The sequence below is a fragment of the Anopheles darlingi genome, chromosome 2 (genome assembly GCF_943734745.1).
Source record: "Anopheles darlingi chromosome 2, idAnoDarlMG_H_01, whole genome shotgun sequence".
NCBI lineage: Eukaryota > Metazoa > Arthropoda > Insecta > Diptera > Culicidae > Anopheles > Anopheles darlingi.
In genome coordinates this window covers 41,799,923-41,822,040 of record NC_064874.1, presented here as the reverse complement: position 1 = coordinate 41,822,040, position 22,118 = coordinate 41,799,923, and the positions used below count along the sequence as shown (strand labels likewise).

The 22,118-nt window shown below is 45.6% G+C and overlaps 4 protein-coding genes across 5 annotated transcripts in view; 2 read left to right on the top strand and 2 right to left on the bottom strand.

Annotated features, from left to right (window-relative positions):
• Positions 1–11,970, bottom strand: part of LOC125949258 (phosphofurin acidic cluster sorting protein 2) — a 37,022-nt gene extending 25,052 nt beyond the window's left edge. For both annotated transcript variants that reach the window (XM_049676141.1, XM_049676142.1), the window contains exon 1: positions 10,258–11,970. In XM_049676141.1, the coding sequence (XP_049532098.1) occupies positions 10,258–10,367 (110 nt within the window). In that variant the 5' untranslated portion in view covers positions 10,368–11,970. The remainder of the gene's footprint in view (positions 1–10,257) is intronic.
• A 677-nt stretch (positions 11,971–12,647) lies between these two features.
• LOC125949341 (tryptophan--tRNA ligase, cytoplasmic) lies at positions 12,648–14,540 on the top strand. Its single transcript, XM_049676305.1, has 3 exons — positions 12,648–12,905; positions 12,979–13,207; positions 13,275–14,540. Exons 1-3 carry the CDS (start codon positions 12,758–12,760, stop codon positions 14,224–14,226), a joined length of 1,329 nt encoding a protein of 442 aa, XP_049532262.1. The 5' UTR covers positions 12,648–12,757; the 3' UTR covers positions 14,227–14,540.
• An 854-nt stretch (positions 14,541–15,394) lies between these two features.
• On the top strand, positions 15,395–17,147 carry LOC125949345 (uncharacterized). The gene is made up of 3 exons (XM_049676309.1): positions 15,395–16,474; positions 16,559–16,691; positions 16,751–17,147. The coding sequence occupies exons 1-3, from the start codon at positions 15,688–15,690 to the stop codon at positions 17,085–17,087; spliced, it is 1,257 nt and encodes a 418-aa protein (XP_049532266.1). The 5' UTR covers positions 15,395–15,687; the 3' UTR covers positions 17,088–17,147.
• A 3,899-nt stretch (positions 17,148–21,046) lies between these two features.
• On the bottom strand, positions 21,047–21,909 carry LOC125949439 (peroxynitrite isomerase THAP4-like). Its single transcript, XM_049676446.1, has 2 exons — positions 21,773–21,909; positions 21,047–21,703 (listed from the first exon to the last, which is right to left on the bottom strand). Exon 2 carries the CDS (start codon positions 21,701–21,703, stop codon positions 21,218–21,220), a length of 486 nt encoding a protein of 161 aa, XP_049532403.1. The 5' UTR covers positions 21,773–21,909; the 3' UTR covers positions 21,047–21,217.
• Between the last annotated feature and the right edge of the window lie 209 nt (positions 21,910–22,118).

The window sequence follows — 22,118 nt, the reverse complement described above, 5'->3', positions numbered from 1 at the left end:
CTGGAAGATATATTGCTTGTTCGTTACCATTCGCACTTCTTCGTTTTGCACAACAGACTTGTAGTGCTTCGCATAGCATGTAGCATAGCAGGAAGAAGTTAGATACCTTTATGTTTGGTATTCGATTACTTATGAAGGTAATAACAAAGAAGGACTTTGTCGCCAAAGAAAAGTCATCTGAAGTAGCACAACAAATGAAATACAATTGCATTTTTAGTAACATATCACGCATTTTGCGCAAACGGAGTTTCTCCACACGCACACAAATTCGTTGTGTTATCAAAATTTTCATATCGCAGCGAATATACATTAAAAGATATTGGTTTATGTGTAAACACTTGTCATAGCGAAACGAAAAAGCTTTGCTTAGATTAATTTTCATAACTAGCCTACAAAGCATAATTTTAATCACACGATACTCTCTAAACTGCATCGAAAATTGATGTAAATCGATCAAAACTTGTTGTACATTAAACCAACAACGAACATTTTCTACATGTTTGGAACACCACGAACGAAATCGGTTCTTGCATCAAAAGAAAGGAATCGCTTGCTCCAAACCAGATTTCTCTGGTCTATACTCACGCTCAACCTAGAGTATATTAATAAGTCATCACAAGCGCTCCAACCTCGAAACCTTTGAGCAACAATTCAAAGTATCGGAAGAAACCTTGCAAACACGCGTGATCTAAATGGCAGAAGCCATTAGTACCATTGGCAGTCAAAGCCCATAAAATGGCGTGAGTTGGTGTATGTGTGTGTCTGTGTAAGACTCTCTAAGAGAAAAAGGAAGGAAATGCTAATGAAACCTGTAGCTAAGACACCCAGAGAACCATCAACATGTGCGTGCTCTGCACAATGCCAAACCGAACCGCCGAGTTCTGATCGGTACATGTCCGTATCGTACCGTAAAGGCCAGGAGCCAGGAAGTCGCGGATGGATATTGATGGTGCGGGTGGGGGGGGAGGAGGTTTCCGAGACGCCACGAAGCGTAAATAATGCAAACTCCGACGGCCGGGCGTGCTCATGATGTGCGTTTGCAGTAGTCAATGATGGAGAAAAGCTGCTAGACGGCCAATTACTGTTCTAAGTAAAATTAGAACACGCCAGCTGTCGACAGCTCTTCGGCACCGCCGCACGGAAAGCAATAGGTCTTGGTCTACGGTACACGACGGGAAGAGTACTTGCACCGATCAGTTAACGTACTTCCAAAGCAACTGACGGGTGCAAATCCGGGAAATAGCGCGCACTGGAGGAAGCAATTGATTGACCTACCCCCCACACACGCCACACGCCCCAGAAACCCCAGCATATGGGCGCAGTTCCACGCTCACTACATAACTTATGCATCTTTATTGCATCCCCTCCGGTGCACCAAAGTCATTTGTTCAGAGGGGATCCGGAAAGGAGAACTGAAACACATCCCCTAATTCTTACTCGTTCCTCAGGTCAGAGATCGTTTGATATTTAAATCGACCATCCATCACACGACAGGCGCACGACATTCCGTTCTCCGTTCTCTAGAAGCTAGAAGCCGAAGCGTCGCCAACATTCAAATGCATTGTTACCATTCCTGACGGGCGTTTAACGGAACGGAACAACTCGATTGAAGGAACCCTTAGACACGAAGGCCACCAATCCACAAGCAGCAGCAGCACCAACCCCGCACCGATTGCATAGCAACCACCAGCAGTCCAAGGCGAGAGTGAGGCTTCGGTTCTGAATGCCGAAGCGAAGAACACTAACGCCAAGCCAAGCCAAGCGATCACAGAACAGCAGAAGCAGAAGCAGCAGAGGAAGAGGAAGCAGCTAGCGGGGTCTCTGTTATGAAATTCGAGGCCCACCACCGCGAGGCGCAATGCCACCCCGGCAGCCATCGGGACAAACAAACAACAATTCATCACCTTGAACGGGATCGTCTTACCATCTGCGGTTGTGACTTTAGAACCCGTAGAGCCGTAGACGCCACAACCTGCATGTTGTATTATATTGAGGGGATGTGTTCGACCGGGTACACCGCATCGCATCACCATCGGTGGCATGGAAGGGACTGGAGGAGAAGGGGAGGAGATGCATCCAACCGTATCCAACCGAAGCTGGCTAGAACACACGATCCGGAAAACCGAAAACAATGCAGTAGTGACTGCGAAGAACAAAGAACACACGGCGCTAGGTTGTGGGTTCCTCGGAAGCCTGATCGATACCGTGCCAATGGCAGCAAAGACGACGACGACGACGACGACGACAACATAGGACGGCGGCGCGAAGGGGCCCTGTTGTAATCGAGAACATGTCTCCTCCAACTGGTTGGTTGGATGGTTTTTGGACGTCGTATCGTATGCGTATATCCCACGCAAGAGTGACTCACGCGTCTACAAGGGCAGTAATCAGTAACCGCAGCCATTATCATCAGCAGGAAATACCATTGTATTTCAATGGATAAAGGGAATCCAGCGGAATGGATATGCGTCGTTATCTGAAGTCGAACTGGCAAGATATTGGAGAAACTCGAGGAGAATCATGTACCGGAGGGCAGAAGAGCGCACAACGTATTCTCTTGTACTCCCACCACCAGCGATGGTACATAATTGATTTCGTATTATCCTGCGAATATCAATGCGTCCACTGACCACCGAGAAGGACGCAGGACAGCAGTACCCCAGTAACGGTTCAAGTGTCCAAGTACGAGGCGCTGGTGGCGACTGAACTAGGTTAAGGGAGCAAATTACCATTTTTATCTGTCACTCGACATAACAACAACAAATAGCATTATCTGTAGCCGCAGCCACACCAGCTTTCTACCAAGAGTTCCCCACTCCGATAAGATTACGTCCACTGACCGAAGGCTGGGGATGGGTGGTGTCCAAAGCACAGGGAAAAGTCAGTCAGAAGCCGAAGTGCCCATTGTGTGTAGTGAACATCGCAGTTTGTGTCTCCGCCTTTTTTTTTGTTTTGTGTGTATTAAGCACACAGAAAAGGAGGAGTTGGAGGAGGGTGATGGTCAGTGGATCACTTGAACGTTCTCAAGGTCAACGCAAAACGGGGAGGGAATCACAGTTGCGGTCGTGATGCGATATTGAAACAACGCATATTGCTTTCTCGCCGCGAGGGATACTTATCGAGAGAGTACATTCTAATTGGTCTGGGGACCACTATGGACATGGGATGCGTTTCTGCTGTCAAACGACGCATAAACTATAACCGTGTAGAGCAGGTACAGGAACTACATCAGCTCAGTTCGGCTATGAGGAAGTCCGGAGCATGATTGATCTGTTATTTAGCAAAACAAAACCCCCGTGGCCATTGAGACAAGGGATCTTAAACCTAAAACCGGAAACGTCATAAAAGACGAGAAGATGAGACCGAGAAACCGGTCGACCAGACCGGGTTACGGCCGAATTTGGACACGGTACCTGCCACCGATGCCGGCGACGTGACAAGGACAGTGATGCCAAACCGGATCGCTCGATTGGCATTGAACGAGAGCATTGTTCCATATTCGCGCACCGATGGCATGCAACGCGATACTTGCCCCAGCCATGCCACTATGTAGCACCAGCAGCACCAGCACTGGCAGGTCACCTCGAGCGACGTCGAATGATGTCGCTGTAGATGACGCAAAAAAAAACCGAGAAACTACAAAGAAGGAACGAACCAATGTAGGGGAAGGTGGTGGTGGTGGTGGCCAACATAAGCTAGACGCTCTACCCCCCCCCCCCGGGTGCCTTCGGGTGATCGATGCGGCACACAGTGATTGACACCGATGGTCAAGGTGAGCTGTTCGCCGCTCAATTCAGGCCTCCTCTAGTTTCAGATCAGAGATCATCAGATCACCGTCAATGTTGCTGTTGTTTTCGATTGAGTTCCTTTAATGGTGCTGCAGTGGCTGCTGCTGCTGCTGGCAGTGGTCGGAATTCGATCGAATCTCCGTTAAAATTCCGTTTCCCGAGACTCTCCGGGTGCTAGAGAGTGCATCATAAGTCGACGGCTGACTGACTGTGGCGCAAGCTGGAAGAATGTAAAGCACCCCCCCCACCCCACCCCCCCCCCCCCCTAGGGAGGGTTTCCAATGCCCAAACTTGGCACAAAATCGATTTTGGGACCCCGTTTTTTTGCGGGGGTCGTTTTCCGGTACCGAAATCGGCGAAAATGTGTAGCACCGTGCAAAGAGACAACCCGGCGAGTTCGCTTTGCCTTTGGCCATGGAAGACCTTCCAGCACCACCAGCACGAACGAAGGGAGCGTCTCTCGAGTCTCTCTCTCTCTCTCTCTTTTCGACGGGTGCGACCCAAACTGGCATTCCAATTCTGGTACATAAAACGCCACCCAACCCGAACGGAACGAACGGTTGTGCGACAAATATCCAAAGACCAGAGCAGCGACAGAGCAGACGGCGCAAGAAGTGGTGGCACTAATGGCGCAAGGTGGAGGAGGTAGGCGCGAAAAGGAACAAAAAAAAAGGCAAACCATCGTTTCCGTTTTTGCTTCCTTCCGGAACCTGCACCCCATTCTGTCACACCGGGAATGGCGGTAGGATGGGTTGGGTTTGGGGCCACGACGATGTCATGCATTTACACGGGGTTACGGTTTAGCTCCGGGGACGATCCTCTGGCTTGGCACTTTGGCCTGTTCGCGAAGGTACTATCGCGGCAACTCCAGCTTCTACCTTGGGGTGGCGCGTGTCTATCGCTGTGTCTTTGTGTTTGTTTGGTACACCACAGCACCTCGACCCAAACCAAATTAACAAATACCAGTCACAGCTTGTCCTGGAAGGATATTTGGCGGCTGTTGAGTGATTACATAACTGATTTCCTCCAAGACACGAATCGCGCGATAAACATTGATCCTGCGCTCGCAATGCGCGCGCCGTCATTACGTATACCAAAAAACACTCCGAGGCTCTGAGAGGTCTAAAAATACCGATCCATTAGGCGTTTCCGAGCGACCTTTTACTGTTTAGTTCCACCGGATTGTCATCAGATGACACAATAAAATGTGATGTGAACCAAAATGCGAGTAGTGGCGAGAACAGACAAATTTGGCGCATTTACAACTTCTCGCTACCTTTCGATTGTTTATCCAATCAGGCTCATAACCCCCACTCAAGGTCATTCCAATCGTCACCTTGATGCATCGTTGCCAAATGGCTACACGCTACACGGTATGTTCCGTTCAAAATTTCGTCCCGATTTTTGGCAAGCGTTTAGTCCGCTAGAAAATCCGCTGCACCACCACCGATCAGTTTAATTAAATGATGTAGAACGGAAAACAGAAACGTCGCGATGAGTGTTCGCGCCTCATTGCGATCTGATGAAATCGTGGGCCCCGTTTTGAGGACAACAAGCCCACCACAACACCTCAGGCGCTGGGTGTCCAAATCGTTGTGCAAATCATTTGGCCGTGAGCCATCGGACGAATTGCATAGTTCATACCGCGCGTGTATGTCTGTGTGTGTGTGTGTGGATAGCTAAGCCATTTCGTGAATATTTGATGATTCATGCCAACCAAAATTTGATCAACATGGAATCCTTTCTAGAACGGTGATAACGGGATAGTGTTTTTCATATAAATAAGCATTTCTATTCCCTCTCTCTCTATCTTTGAAGGTGAGGTAGCATCATCTTTTCCACAAAACTACAGATTGTCACATCAATGTGGTGGCATCATCAGAAAGACACACGAAGAGCGCTCGAAACGACGAGGAATTGCAATAATACGAAATACACAACCGCACACACACATCCTTTTGCACAGCAGGAGCGTCATGGGAAAAAGGATTCTATATTAATATCGGAATGCCCGAGCGCCACATGGTTTGCCCTTCCTCTCGTCATCACCATCGTCATCGTCATCGTCGTCGTCGCAATCGCAACGGCATCCAATTATGTTCCAATATTGATCATAGCTTTACGTGGAATGTTTCTCCATGCTTTCGATTCGCATACCATAACGTGTGTGCATCCACCACCGTACCCGTCCCCGTCCCCCCCTGGGGATGACGTAAACGACGTATCTGTCCGTATCCGTTAGAATATCTTCCGTTCCGCTCATCTGCTGCAAGTCGGTTACATTGGGGGGTGGGAAACCGTTGGAAAAAGGACCGATGGCCCGAACCCAACACGCAGCCGATCGATCGTCCTCCGTTCTGGTGCTAATAAGGGGGAGGGGGGTGGGCGTGATGCTTCATCAAACAACATTGACAACCCCTTGACAGGTTGGTAACGTGAAGAAGAGATGTATTATCCTATCGTACGGAAAGCAGATGCTTGATCCTCTTATAAATATTTAAACCTTCCGCTAACACGTAGAAAGTACGAAGAAAGTCCCTTCCAAAAAAAAAAAAGACGGGTTTTCTTCAGACCCATTTAGCCAACAATTAGCCCCATTAGGGCGACATCCGTTGACGTACACACGAGCCACAGACATCCTTTGACTCCTCCTATCTACCTCCAAACGGGGGGAAATGGAATCTAATTAAAATCCCTTTTTTCCATCGTCTTTTTAGCCGGAGAAGCATTTTTGGCTCTGCAGCCTGAAGTGAAGGAGCGTATCGAACCGACCGACGGTAAGCAAAGGAAAAACGGAAAAATCTTTCATCTTACCACCAGCGCCGCCACCACCACCTTCAGAACACCGCCGAACACCTTAACCCGCCCCACACAGAAGGCTCCGGTAGCTTCGTTGAATTGGTTGCGTGAGTTCATGGTAGCGAGAGCGGTGGCTGGCTAGGTCGATGGGGAAAGGGAAGAGGGGGGTTCATTGGTGGCAAAGTCGAAGTCGGTAGCAACGGTGCACGGTTTGTTGACCCGCCCCCGTAGGTGGGAGAAGAAAGACAAACTGGATTTCTTTCCGTTCGTCCGTCCACGTTCTTAACAACTCTGGATCGTTCTATTCTCTCCTCCCCACCTCTCTCCTTCTCTCTCTCTCTCGCTCCTGAACCGCACCCTGGAAGTGACCCACGTTGTGAGGCAAACATAAGATACCAACAACGAACTATAAACACACTATTAGCCGCAGTGGCTGCAGTAGTAGCGCCGCAGGGTGGCCGCCGGCAGACCGGACCAAAAGAGTAATTAAAATTATAATAAATTACACCGGAACGCGCATTTGGTGGTTTCGTTCGGTGGCCGCCGCCATCAACACCAACCATGCGCCATTCCGATGCGTGTTGTAGGATTGCGTCTTTTTAGTCCGTGTATTTTCCCGGAGTTGCTCTCGTCGCCTTTGAAGCGTTGTTGGAAAAATAAAAATAAAAACCCGCGACCAAAATCGCGCGCCTTCGTCGCCAGCCCACTATCGATGGCCGCGATCGCGCGTAGGCGGTGTGAGGAACGTCTGCGAAATGTGAACGCGACGTGATACGAACACCCCCCCTCCCGCTCTCCTCTGCTGGTCTGGACCGCTATCTTTGCAACAGTTTTCGCGTCTTTCGCTTTGAACAGTCAGGCAACGGAACCTAAATCCGGCCATAAAAACGCAATAAACCGGGCAGAGCAGAGCTAGGGTAGAGCGCGCTGAAGGCCAAGGCAAGGCAAGACAAGGTAAGGGAAGCTGATCCACCAGGCCAAGCGCAGCACATCCTCATCACGCCGGGGAAAAGTATTATAAATAGAGAATACTTTATAATTTATTATCACACACACACACGGTGCTACCGCGTCACGAGGTCATCATGGAGGCTACTCCGGACGCTTGAGATGAGCTGGAATGTGAGACGGACAGGACAGAGGACAGAGGACAGAGGACAGAGCTAGGCAGCCCAATCCCAAAGACGACAACGAGGACGACGACGACGATTTCAAAAAACAAAAGCACCAAACAGAAGCATCAGAATAATGGTCGGTCGAGCGAGCCAGCGAGCTATCTCTCTAGATTCTGGGACCTTTTTCTTCCTCATTCTTTGCCCCTCACCCCATTTGACCCGCCGGAGAGGAACACATATTTCACTTCTTCATTTTGGGTTAATAAGAACAAGGTGCCGAAGGGCTGGAGAGTTGAGTGTGCGGGCGGATATGAAGAAAACGTTCAGGAATTGGACCTGACTGACTCTCCATTCTTTTCCGCCTCACACAGCCACACACACACACACACTAGCATACTTTCCACCGTCAATAGCCCCGAAGACAACGCCACTCGCATACATAACACTTTTCTTCATCCCTTTCCCATTTCCAATCCCTTCAGATCCATCCCGCAACCCCCAAAAACTGGTGGATTGTCGTGAATGACGAATGGGGGAAAACCTACGGTCGATCTTGTTGGAAAAAAAGGGTGGCCTGAGTTCCCGGCTTCGTCACGGTGCCAAGAGTTCGCGCGAGCTTCTAGAGAAGGGCTGATTGTCAGGTCAAAATCAAAAGTGAAAACCCGGCTATCTGGGTCAACGACATATGCTTAGCGGGTTCAATGATTCTCCTATCCATTACCACCCCATCATCGTTCGCTGATGAGTGGAAAATCGTCGTGAAGCGAGCGAGCAAGAAACGAAGCCAAAGATGACGACCAGAACAATGGGAATCTATAGATTTCAATAATGGCTCATGCTGGCTTTCAATAATCGAATCCTACCAATTCTCAACCAGAAATGTACGCTGTTTTCAGATTTTTGATAAGATTTATATTTTTAGAATATGCGACAACTTACTTATTTCTTTATTTTCGTCTGCGATTGTGATCATATCACCGCAAAGCGCTTATCAAAATCTATTCTTCTTGTGCGAAGAAATGCGCTTCATAGAACACAGATCTTTTATGGCGCCCAGACCTTGTAGTAAATATTTCCGTTTGCTAAAGATAAGTAAGTTTTCTCACACGACTGCACATGTTTGTTCTAAATGCAAACATGACGGCAGACACAATTTACCACTTTTAAAGCCTTTATTAGCTATTATATTATGTTATTTACCCAGATGTTGTAGCTAAATACCCAAAGGACGGTTAAGAAAGGAGTTTTGGAAAATCTGTCTGTTGAATAGTAACGAGATAATGATTCAATCTCATGTTTCCGAAAAGCTCAATATCCAGGGGCCATTTTGTAGTGGTGTAGAGTGCTCTTCATTTCTATTTGCGTCAATTTACACCTCGAGACCACATCACCATCTTGAAAATTAATATAAATTCGTACATCGCTTTTTCATCGGTTTCTATTTGCGAGTAATAGTTAAAACTCAATGATTTCCATATTTTAATTACTTTTTAGGGTGAAAAATCTAATCAAATTCGGAAGCAAAAGATTCATCATAGGTTTTTGTGTGAGTCTTTGATGTTCCTTTGATGATCTAATCATAAAAATGAACATAACTGATCATAAATATTTCAAAAACATTCAAATTTACAAACAATCAACACCCATTCGAGGATGTGGAGGTGCATTTGCAACGACGATTACTCCAATAAGGACATCACTTTCACGTTTCTTCACCGGCTACAAGCTCAAAAGATCCGTAAACCCATTGACCAGTTACATAAACTATGCATTCATTTACAAGAACCAATAAGAAATTCCATCGCCCGTGACTCATAACGAAGCAGCTCAATCCTTCCATAACCATAATTGAGAATCGCACCAAATGGGCTTAAGCACTCTTATTAATGAGCAGAATCCATCGCCAGGTGGTGGTAGTTTGTGGGCCAGCAGTTCAGCTCAAATGTGCAACGCAATACATTTACAGCGAATTGTAACCCCGGGGAGAAAACGGGATTGGCCAGCTTTTGGCACGAGATCCAATTTTTGTAACGTTCAAGTTTCCCAATCACGAGAGCATGGGAGAGAGCGAGCGTTCCAAAGAGAGTGTGTGCATCGCAGGACACACCGAAAGAGCGAGAGAGACGGAGAGAAAGAGAGAGAGAGTGTGAACTTCCGGCGCCATAAAGCGCCATTAGTAGCAGAGAGGCAAATTGCATACATCCAAACATGATTGCACTTTCTGTTACAATTGCAGCAGCTGCTGCTGATGCTGCCGCCAGAGAACGCGTCCAACCACTCCAGAAAGTAATTCCAGGCGCTGTCCCAGTAAATTTAATGAGCAAATCAAGAGAGAGAGCGTTTTTAAAATGCAAAAGGGATGGGACGGGGAAAAAAATCCCACCCAACGCCTCGCTGGATGGAGCATTTTCTTCGAGGAATTTTAGTAGAATGCAAATCCTAGTAAACACTGCGGTTGAAACTGTGCCAAGCGAATAATATGGGACATGATTCACAGGACGTGGGAAACGGGGGGTCTCGTCAGACCAGTTCTAGGTGCTGGGAGGACGACCTACCTTGGAATGCAGTTCGATGGGGTCCGGTCCACTTCCCAGGCAGCGAACAGCTTCATCGGGACGGGTTTGTTCGTGCCCATCCGTTCGAATTTTGTCACCTTGTCCGTCATCTTGCCGCTTTCCTGTGTGGGGGTCGGTTACAGCAAATCCCACTTTTCACACGGAACACCCGGATTCTCCTCCGGACCGGTGTCTAGTTAGCGAGCGAACGAGCGAACGACTTTCGCGAAAGAATAAATTTTCATCACCGTGATGGGGGCAGAGTACAGGGCAGCAGAGTAGGACCGGAAAATCGGCCGTCGAGACGACGCAGTGACCGCCCGAAGGAACTACAGCCCGCACACTACTACTAGAGCTGGAATCGCTGGTGTGACCCAGCGATTGCGCCGGTGATACCGCACAGCAGGAGCAGACACTACCCTAACGACCGGACCGGGAACTATGGCAACGGAGCTCGTGCTCACGACGCTCTCGCACGACCGTGGCGTCCCCACTATTTATCGCACTACTTTCTCACGCGGTGCCCTCTCGGAGCTGGGGTTTGGGTTTTGCTCTTTGGGGATTCAGAATTTCCCGAATCATCCCTCTTGGTTTCTACACAAAACGCACCTGCACGAACGAGAAAACCGGATCACTCGGATGTGCTGCTTTCACTTTCACGGAAACGCGGGCCACTAGATTTGTTGCGCTTTTTGTGCGCTTGTTTAACTCTTCACACTAGAATTCCGAACCGATTCCCGGGGATGACACCACACAGCGAACGCCTCAAATCAACCGGATGGTTCGCAGATTAGATTCCAGCCGCCGAGGGTTGACGGCAGCGCGTGACACTTTTATCGGGGTGCACCACCCAGATAAATCCTTCGGCCGTCTTATCGGGACTCGATGCCGTTCACACACACACACAGCCTCGAAAAAACATAGACGAGGACAATGCAACAGGAATCACCACCGCCGCTTCGGTTTTATCTTTCTCTGCACCTATCGCGGTTTTTCCTGCCAAGATTACGCGTTTTATCAGCCAGGCGCCCAACTTCCGCTCGTGAAGTGACCTATCTCCCCTCGTCTCACGCCCCTTTTCGTTCACGACGTTGCCAATAAAACACTCAAATCAATCACACGTTCGAACCTACGCCAGGATCTGGGACGCACGCCGGACAGGAAGAAGAAGAAGACACACGCACACATACAAGCACGGGAATAGAAAAGAGCAGGCTTGGTAGCGCCTTTCGTCGTTCAACACCTGGCCGTGGCCCAGCTGGCCATTTAACCCGTGCAGACGGGCAGCCAACACCCTGCCCCGCTTCCCATCGGGCGTGACGAAGACGACGGAGACGATGGTTGACGGCGACGGCCGTGCACACTCATAATACGCAGCTCTTCCGTGGGTGCATCACCGGATCCCCCCGGGAGGATCACTGACGGACACGGGCGTTGGTTGGGTCGCAAAACACCTGGTGTTCAGGAGAACTTTTCGCCGACGACGACGACGGGAGAACGACAGTCAGAACGGAAAAACCGGACACAAAACACAACACCCGGATGGACGTCACACACCGGAAACCTTGCCCTGGGACGATTTGGCGTTTTCTATTTTTGGTTGCCTTTTCCTCAACCCTTTTCTTCTGCTACTTCGCTGATCAAATCCGGGAAAAGGTGTTTACTGTGACCGAACTTCGGCGAAAGGTGGTAAAAAACTCCGACCGCACACAAAGAAAATTCAGCGTCAACTCAGCAAACTCAGCGTCAACTCAGCGAATTCAGCGCCGTGCTGAAGAGGAATGGTTGGTGGAGGAAATATTCAGCGACCACCAGAAGCGACCGCTAGACGAGCCCGCGATTGTCGCACGCGCGATGCCAAATAGATTATTATTGAAATTTCTGTTAGTATACCACCCGTATGTCAAAATGTATGCAACCGGGTCTCTTATTGTTTAAGAGACCCGAAATTGTTCTGACGGCAGGTCTTTTAAGCGTTAAAGGCATCGGCAAAGCGGCTGCTGCACTTGCGTCAACTGCGGTACTTGCGGCAATTGTGGCAGTGCACATTGAGACCGCGAGTTCAGTCTAGTTTTAAGCCGGTAACATCAGCAAAAGTAGCGATGGAATGATTTCAAAACAAGTGAAATTCTTTCCCATATGTATGTCACTCTTCCTTCTTGTGGTATGGAAAAGCATTTGGAATAGGATAACCAAAATGCTGTTTGTTAATATAACAGAAATTAGCTGTAATATTTTCATCATTAACGTTGCTTTATAGTGATCAAAGCAGTTATTCTAGACATTTGCACAACACTGTACGCATTACGCCTGCAGTCTGAACGTGCATTGCCACATCTGCCGCAAGTAACGCATGCTATGTATGGGAGGCTTGACTTCCCATGCTGACATTCTAATTATTTTGTTGGCAACTCGCGGTGCGGTCCTCCGGTGCAAGAATCAGAATCCGTTATCTTAAAAACATCGGTGCAAGTTGTGTCCTCAAACGAAGCCAGACACCATGAGCGATTTGCCGGAAGTGCAGCAATTGCAGCTGGAAGAGAGTGCGCCGAAGGAGAACGGTTCTACGGCGGTAGAGGACGACGTCGTAGACCCGTGGACGGTATCGAGTTCTTCGGATGCCGGAATAGATTACGATAAACTGATAAGTATGAAAACGTGGAGATTGGTGAGGTGGAATTATGCCGACCAACCAGATTTCATTTCTTATCGCACTTGCAGAACGTTTCGGATGCTCCCACATCGATGCGACACTCATCGAACGGCTGGAAAAGGTTGCCGGAAAACCGGTTCACCATCTGATTCGCCGTGGCATCTTCTTCTCTCATCGTGACCTTCACACGCTGCTAAATGCAGTGGAAGCGGGAAAGAAGTTCTACCTCTACACCGGCCGCGGACCATCGTCGGACTCGATGCATTTGGGTCATTTGGTGCCATTTATCGTGACCAAGTAAGTGCGGGTGTGTCCGTAGAGTCCGTTAGCACATGGATGATGTAAATGATGGTTTCAATTGCAGGTGGCTTCAAGAAGCGTTCAACGTTCCGTTGGTCATTCAGCTGACCGACGATGAAAAGACCTTATGGAAAGACTTGACGATCGAACAGTCGATGCGGATGGCACGGGAGAACGCAAAGGACATCATTGCGATCGGGTTTGATCCGGAGAAAACGTTCATATTTTCCAATCTTGATTTCATGGGACAGTGTCCACAGTTTTATCAAAACATCATTCGCATTCAAAAGTGCGTCACCTTTAATCAGGTGAAGGGTATATTCGGGTTCGGAGACTCGGATGTGATTGGCAAAATCGGTTTCCCGGCTGCTCAAGCCGCACCAGCCTTTTCTACGACTTTTCCATTCATCTTCGGGAACGATAAACTGCCGGTGTTGATTCCGTGCGCGATCGATCAGGACCCGTACTTCCGCATGACACGTGATGTGTCGCCACGATTAGGATTCCCGAAGCCTGCCTTGATTCATTCCAGCTTCTTTCCGGCGCTGCAGGGTGCGCGAACCAAAATGTCAGCCAGCGACACCAACTCGGCCGTCTTTCTGACCGATACTGAGAAGCAGATCAAAACCAAAATCAATAAGCATGCATTTTCCGGTGGACGGCCAACGCTGGAAGAACACCGCGAACTCGGTGGTAACACCGACATCGACGTGAGCTTCCAGTTGCTTCGGTTTTTCCTCGAGGATGACGCGGAACTGGAACGTATTCGCGTTCAGTACAGCAAGGGTGAGCTGCTGAGTGGTGAAATGAAGAAGATCGCTATCGAAACACTGCAACCGATCGTGGCCGATCACCAGCGGCGGAGGAAAGATGTGACGGAGGAAGTCCTGAACCAGTTCCTGACGCCACGGAAGCTCAACTATGAGTTTACGATCGCCAGTTCGGATGCCGGTAATGGATCCGGTGGCGATGGTAAGAAAAAGGGAAAAGACAAGAAGGCGGCTAAACAAAAGTAATTGTTGAACGCAACGTGAAATCAAGCAATCATCGGTACTTCGAAGATCATGACGATCATATGGCCGTCATGGTGCTTCTTTTCGGCAACAGTGCTTCGGTTTGTTAGATGTATGTTATACTATTCTGCATTCGTTAGTGTCGCTAGAATGGTTTGTGCTTGCATTGCAAGAAATGACAAGGTGCGATTTTGCTGGAAAGAACTAATTATTTATTTAATTTATGGAAGCGTCGTTCTGCTGCTTATTTCTTTTCCGCAAAAAAGCTAGTTCCTTTTCGACGAATAAATGATATTTGACCTACGTTATACATGCAACATATAGCAATTTCATTCTCAATATTCCCGAAACCATTACAAGTGCCACAGGAATTGTTGGGTTATCTTATATAGAGGGATGACAAGAAGAGTAGAGAGAGAATATTGTTTTTAGTTTATCCCGAAAATCAACTGAATGGGCTACTTATCATGTTGCTTTACTTAACAAATTAAACAATTATTGTCAATTAAATCACACTGGTTCGACACAACTCAAAAGGCAAACAATTTATAAACACATTCTTCACGAGCGTTGAATTTTAGTTACTTTCTTCTATAAAATACAAGACTCCCTCATTTTACTTCATGATTACGATTAGTTGATAAATGTTTTTTGCGCATAGTGAAAGGATTTTTTCCATTGATAATTACGCTCTCAGATGAGCTTACAAGGTCTCCTTTATCGCCGGTCAATATACTCCCTGCGTTGGAATGAATGAACCAGGGTCAAAGCTACCGGTCCTACGCCGTAAAAGATGCGTCAAGGAGTCGGAAGCAGCACGTTGTACACTTCCTTCGAGTTCTAAAGAAGATTAATGAGCCTTGAGCGGGCGAACAAAAGCGCCGAGTACCGGCGAGGGTGTAGGTGCGTGTGGTCTGAGCAATAGCTCTGCTCCACATTCTACACAAACATCGATCAGTCGGAGAAGCGGCGGACGGGTTAGCGACACTTGTGCACACAAGACCGCCGATGCCGATCGTGTCTCAAGGAAAGGCTACATCAGAGAGAAAGGGAAAAAAAACTTATGATTTTGCTTGTCTACAGCGTGGAAATTGTGGATTGGAACAAGCATGGAAATAAATAGAGAAAGACGACATGTTTCAATTTCAAACTAAGGAGCTTCTACACCGATGAATCGACAGGTAGCCCAACGGGGTACACCGTCGAATGAGAATTTAGACAACGTTAGTATGAATTGGAAAGGCTTATGAGAAGTGTCGCAGAACAGTAGGGAGGGATCAGTGGTGACCAACGGTTGAAGATACGCTATATTAATTGAAGCTGGTTATATCTGCGAACACTTTGTGTGACTTATTGCGCCGTTCTTACGCCGTAACCGAGGATCGATTCGCTTACTAATGAGTTAAAGTACAAATAAACGTGTACAGTGCTCACCCAGTGCTCGGCCCTACAGACGAATGCATAATGAACATCGCTGATATAATAGCAATCGATCTTACTAACGATCGAGAGTACCCAGAATCCAACAGTTTTCCACAGAACACCGGGCCTGCTGTAAGTGCTCATCGTACCGTGCACGGTCACTCGGTCATATGCTCAGTGCGGACTTCAGGAGCATCATATCTTCCGGCACAGTCCGGAACCGTGTCCGAAGGGTATCCATCTACAGCGTACGGGGAACGACGCTATCCAACCCGGAGTACTACGACTTTGGCCAATCAGCATTCGACACATTCGACACATACGACGCATTCGGTTCATTCGACGCATTCGCTGCATTCGACGCACTCTGTGCATTCCGTACATTCATCGCACCCAGTCGCTCCAGCTTTCAGGACATTCGGTAATAATGAGCATACGATCGGAAACCGCTGCGAGGCTGGAACCTTATCACACATGCCCAGTGTACTGAAATTAACTCCACCTCGTTCATCGCCACCTGCCACGTTGCTGCAAGCGAACGATGTAGTAAATCGGTCACAAACACCGATTTTTGCGATGGACTTTACACGGATCAACGCAGCAGGCACGAGTGAGGAAAGTGAGCGGCTGGTGAAAGATGTAGTTCTCTCGTTTACCAATTCCATTACTAGCAACGCTAACAGTAGTACATCCAGCGCGGCATCTCCATCCGTTGTACCGTCCTCAGCAACTGCCTCCTCCTCCTGCTCTTCCACCTCTTCGGCCTTAGAATTGATGAGTCAATGTGACGTGAGTCTCTGGAGAAAACGGGCGCTCGAGATCGAGAAAGGTTAATTACAATTGTATTCTTCTAAAAGTATGAACCATCGCATTGACAACCATTTTCGACCCCTGGTTTAATGCTTACTTTCAGATTACAAAAAGTCCGCGTGTGATCGCGAGCGTACCAGGATGCGCGATATGAACAAGGCCTTCGATTTGTTACGAACTAAGTTGCCGCATAAGAAACCATCTGGAAAGAAATACTCCAAAATCGAGTGTTTAAGGTAAAACTACTCTACGTTGCCTTTAGTAGGAAAATAGTAAAGTAGTGCTTTTTACTCAGGGTGGCGATACAATATATTCGGCATCTGCAACGTGAGCTAGAGTATCCGACAACGCCATCGCCGCCACCTGACGAGTACATGTACGATCGCCCAGCACCCTACAATAGCATGATGCCTTCGAGCAATTTTATAGATTTCGATTGCAACAACAACATGGCCATGGTCCCGGTTTCAACTCCAAACACAGTGGCACCGACATCAGTAGCCCAACAACCGCCGCAACCTTCGGTGCCAACGTCACAGCCGCTACCGATACAACAGCACGGTACAAACCCGAATCACCAATGGTTTATTACCAACAGTTCTGATGGCTACAGTTACTACTATCTTCCATAGTGGGATCGGATTTACATTTTATCGGTGTATTCACAAATATAGACTTATTCTTAAAACGAATCTACAAAAAATGGAATTGTATAGATTATCTTAGAATGATGCCCTGATGCAAATTGAGAATGCGCAGAAATCTACTGGAGTAGACACCGGGTAAGAAGATATGAAGTGTTTCCAACACGTGATTCTATCTTTATCGTTATGGAAATTTCCATCCTGAACAGCAGACAATTTTGTATCATCCCCTGGCTCTGCCAGTAGCATACAAGAATCAGTACAGAATAGCGCTCGACGATATTGATATTCGTAGATTTTCGCTAATAAATATTCATACAATGTATGAAATTTTCTTCGGAAACTTTATGCACCATCTACGGAGATCTAAATGAAAATTTTTGTTATCGAGAAATTTCACTTTGGTAGTCGTTTTTAACATTTCTCCTCTATTTTGTAGGTATCCAATCTGTTGGTGGCAACGATTGGACAATTAAGGAAAATCATGGACGGACTGGATCGGTTATGTTTTTCTTAAAATTTCACGAATTAATTTTAACTTATTCCACAGCTGTACGTACTACATACAGCTATGCAAACATGCAAACGCTCACGGAAAAATACGAACGCTCATTTCAAACGCTCAAACAAAGATGCGGTGCATTCAAATCTGCAATTGTCATATGCATTCCTAGTTCACGCGTGACAAATCTAATAATCTTGATACTAAATGCAGTGCAACATAGATGCATAGATGCAACTTTCTGCGTCATTCACAAGCCTTTTTCCGTTACTCCATGGATCGCACTTGTAATCGGTTCGTTCGTCAGTTTAGATATCAGTAGATTGAAGAAAGTGAATTTTTGTTGATTGCGAAGAAATTTAGTTTCAAAATAAGTAATGGGGAGCCGCGGAAGAGGAAATAAAAAAACTGGGACAGGGAGGAATAAAAACCAATCTTCAGCAGTATCGCAACCTAGTAATCAGGATCCACAAAGTGAACCGCAGGAAAACGAACAAACAGCCCACGATATGGAGAGTGAATTGCAGTATTGGAAAAATCTAGATAAAGGTAAAGTAGGTTAATATTTGAAAACAGTGATATTTTAACTGAATTAGTAATATTTAAACTAACCCTTGAAATAATGGTTAAAATATCAAAAATATAAAGTTATTAAAATGAAAGAATAAGACATGTTTCAACAAATAAAAAAAATTAAAGTTACCGTTGGAAAAAACACTACTTTTCATTGTTCTAAATGTGCCGCACCCATGATTCTTTTGTTCGCTAGTAAACCAACACATTTATAGCTGTGCGATGTGGAATCCCATCTTGGGATGAGGGACAAAAAGCGGAACGAAAAAAAAGTTTACACCAGGTCCAGTTGCTACAGACGATCAAATCCAAGATACTGGAGATGACCTAGATTGTAATACAAAATGCAAAAAATAATAAAGGAACAACAACGAACAAGGTGTTCTCTTATAGTATACATCTCGATCGCTTATAATGTACAGCGAACTTAGCATTATTGGTAGCGTGCACCATCGTCGACTAGATGATCCTCGCATCGAATCCCGGAGTATAGCTTTTCCTTATGCCCTTATGCTTTATATAGTCTGTTGTCCACCTTACCGCAATAATCGATTATGCAAATAAACTCTAATTACCTTCTTACTAATTACTACTTATTGAGTTACTAATTTGTAATCTCTTTAAATATAGTTTTACTATAACACAACGTTAATGGTGATTATAGACCTTTTAATAAAAAGTCAATACAATATTAAATAATTTAAAATCTAATAAATTAATATCTCTCACATTTAGAAAGGAAAACAACCGCATGCCTCCGTGAGCACTCGAGATTGGTGAAGCAGAATGCAAAGTACGAACAGTTGCAAAGTCTTTTAAACTTTAAATCGAAACCCTCGAAAATGAAAACAGTTGAGTAAGCATAATCGTTTCTCCAGTAATACTATATCGTATTGGTGCTTGAAAATTGTAAAAATTATTATTTCTAGGGCGGCTATCATTCATATTAAAATGTTGCAACGTGTCAGGGAAATGCAAGATGCTGGTACTCCATTGAACGTAGTGGAAGAATTGCGTACTATTCTACCGGAAGAGGACAGGAATTTACCATTGCACGATTTGTTTAAAAAATATCCTTCGTTTGAAAAGACACTTACGATCATCGAATTCTGGCCTGAAAGCATTTATAGCGACCATCCACCAGAACCTCAACCTTGCTCAAGCAAAACTATCAGGTCCAAACGAACAAATTTGCAAGAAAGATTGAAAAGTAAAACACAACAAAATAATGGATCATCAAGCAATAGAACTAAAACTGGAACAACAGATTGTTCTATTGACAAATCTTGTGCCAAAAAACAAGAGAATATGATGCAGAAAGAATCATTGACTAATGTGGTCGCTAATGTACCAAAGCAGGACAACAATGTTTCATCTAACAACAACATCACCGATACTCAAACTTGCTCAAACAAAAGAAAAAGGTCCAATCGACGAAAATGTTCGAAAAATATAGTAACACCTGAACACCAGAACGAAACAGCAATGCAACCACAACAGGATAACGTATCATTTGAGCATAAAGTCACAGATGAGCCAATTGAAAGTATTGAGGGGCAATTTTGCTCAGACAAAAAGGATAAATCGAAAGGGCAGAAAAGTTTGAAAATTAAAATTATAGCAGAACCTGAACAGAAGAAAGACTCAGACATGCAATCACAACAGGACAACGTATCATTTGAGAAGAAAACATCCGATGAGCCAACTGAAAGTATTGAGGGGCAATCTTCCTCTGGTAAAAATAAAAAGTCCAAAAGACGTAAATCTTGGAAGATTAAAATTATAGCAGAACCTAAACAGAAGAACGACTCAGACATGCAACCAAAAAAGAACAAAGTACCATTTGAGCATAAAGTCACTGATGGGTCAATTGAAAGTATTGAGGGGCAACTTTGCTCAGACAAAAAGGATAAATCGAAAGGGCAGAAAAGTTTGAAAATTAAAATTATAGCAGAACAGAAGAAAGACTCAGACATGCAACCACAACAGGACCACGTATCATTTGAGCAGAAAACTGCCGATGAGCCAACTGAAAGTATTGAGGGGCAATCTTCCTCTGGTAAAAATAAAATGTCCAAAAGACGTAAATCTTTGAAGATGAAAATTATAGCAGAACCTAAACAGAAGAACGACTCAGACATGCAACCAGAGCAGAACAAAGAATCAACTGAGCATAAAACCGTCAATGAACAAGTGGAAGGAACTAAGGATCAACCTGGTCCAGAAAAAAAGAAAAAGAAAAAACGATCTAAACGACAAAAAGTCTCGGTCAATAATATGGAAACACTTGAAAAGAATGATGAACCAACAATAAAATTAGAACAGAACAAGGTATCAATCGACCAAAAAGTGCTCAATGAACCAATGGACGGTTCTAATGAGCAACCTTCACCAAGCTGTACGATAATATCAAAAGAACAAAAAATGGTAGATATGGAACCATCCATTCAACAGAGCAACGCCTTACTCCCAAATTTAGTCAAAAATGAGCCAGTTGCATCAGATCATACAACTTTGACGCCAGTGGACCTCCAAGATGAATTCGATGAGTACTATGATATCAAAAATAGTTTTACAAGCGAAGAATGGAATCAAATTGAATCCCTTGACCAAATGCTCACAGCAAATGGTATTCGAATATGTGAGTCTCCAATGATCGATGATATTGATGGAATGATAGAGCTATTTGACGACACAAAACCAAAACACGAAGAAACTTTTGCACGTGCGATGGATGAAATGGTTAAATTGGAGCAAGAAGAAGACAGCGATTAACAACTGATAAAAATGCCTGGATAAACCATGTTATAAGCAAATTGTAAGTTATGTAAGGCTACGATGGATTATTGGGTATAATCTTTAAACATCCGTTTCTTTACAGCGTCCTACACAGAGAGGAATTATCTGCAAAATGTGATCATTAATTATTTATTTGAGCCAGCGCACAACTACAAGCATATTACCCAACAAGCACCCTATAATTTGCAACCCCAAATACTATATATGATAGCTCCTTCACTAAGAAAATGTTAATATTGAAGACTCATTCATTTTTTTTGTAAACCGCAACGAGATGGTTCGTCAGAGGAGTGTTGCTAGTTTCCATATCCGTTTCTATCTGTAGCGTACCATCCGCATTTAGGCGATATCGTTTCTGGATCTTTTTGACGGCAGGATCTTTGGCGAAGGACATGCGATCGACCGATTTCGATACAAGCTGCAGTCCTTGCTCATCACCGGTTCCCTCTTCCAACACCACGAGGCCAAAGTTGTGCGACACCATGAATGCTATTTCGTTAGTGTCCGGCTTTATGCGAAGAAACCCACTCTCGAGATGCATCGGGGCTCCAGAAACCGGATGTTTCGAGCGCGATTCGTAATTCAGTAGCGGTTGGCCGAGCGATTCGAACTTAATTACCTCTTTGTACGTGAAATCCTTGATCGTAGGAAAACTCCCTTTAGCGCTGATCGATTCCCAAGTTCCTATCAGCCACTGAATCGGCTTGAGGGCTTCATGTATTTTGGCCATCTGAACGGAAATTATTGGAGACCATTTAGAAAGAAGTTGAGGGGTTAATATGCCGAGGAAAGAACTTACTTTCACTTAATTGAATTATCTTTCCCGAGGAGCAGTAAAAAATTAGCGCGAACTTTATTTTTATTTTTTATGTTTACCGGCGATGGCAGTGTTGCCAGAACTTGAAATAATTTCTCCTTCAATATCTTGAAAATAAATTATTATTCCTTTATAACCCAGTTGATGTGCGTACTAATTATGATATTTAATTAAAACATGATAGTAGCCTTCTTAAACTACTTATCTCTAGTTCCGCTGCGTGTAGACACCGCGCGATTATAATTCGATTTGATCGATTTATTTCGTCGATTGATGTTAGTTCTCAGTTTACCCGCATCGTGGCGCTGTGACACCAGTTGTCATAAAT

Coding starts and splice junctions, on each gene's coding strand:
- LOC125949341 (XM_049676305.1), top strand. CDS start 12,758: ATGAGCGATTTGCCGGAAGTGCAGCAATTGCAGCTGGAAGAGAGTGCG. Junction 12,906..12,978: donor AGATTACGATAAACTGATAA/GTATGAAAACGT, acceptor TCGCACTTGCAG/AACGTTTCGGATGCTCCCAC. Junction 13,208..13,274: donor GTGCCATTTATCGTGACCAA/GTAAGTGCGGGT, acceptor TTTCAATTGCAG/GTGGCTTCAAGAAGCGTTCA.
- LOC125949345 (XM_049676309.1), top strand. CDS start 15,688: ATGAACATCGCTGATATAATAGCAATCGATCTTACTAACGATCGAGAG. Junction 16,475..16,558: donor GGCGCTCGAGATCGAGAAAG/GTTAATTACAAT, acceptor GCTTACTTTCAG/ATTACAAAAAGTCCGCGTGT. Junction 16,692..16,750: donor TCCAAAATCGAGTGTTTAAG/GTAAAACTACTC, acceptor CTTTTTACTCAG/GGTGGCGATACAATATATTC.
- LOC125949439 (XM_049676446.1), bottom strand. CDS start 21,703: ATGGCCAAAATACATGAAGCCCTCAAGCCGATTCAGTGGCTGATAGGA.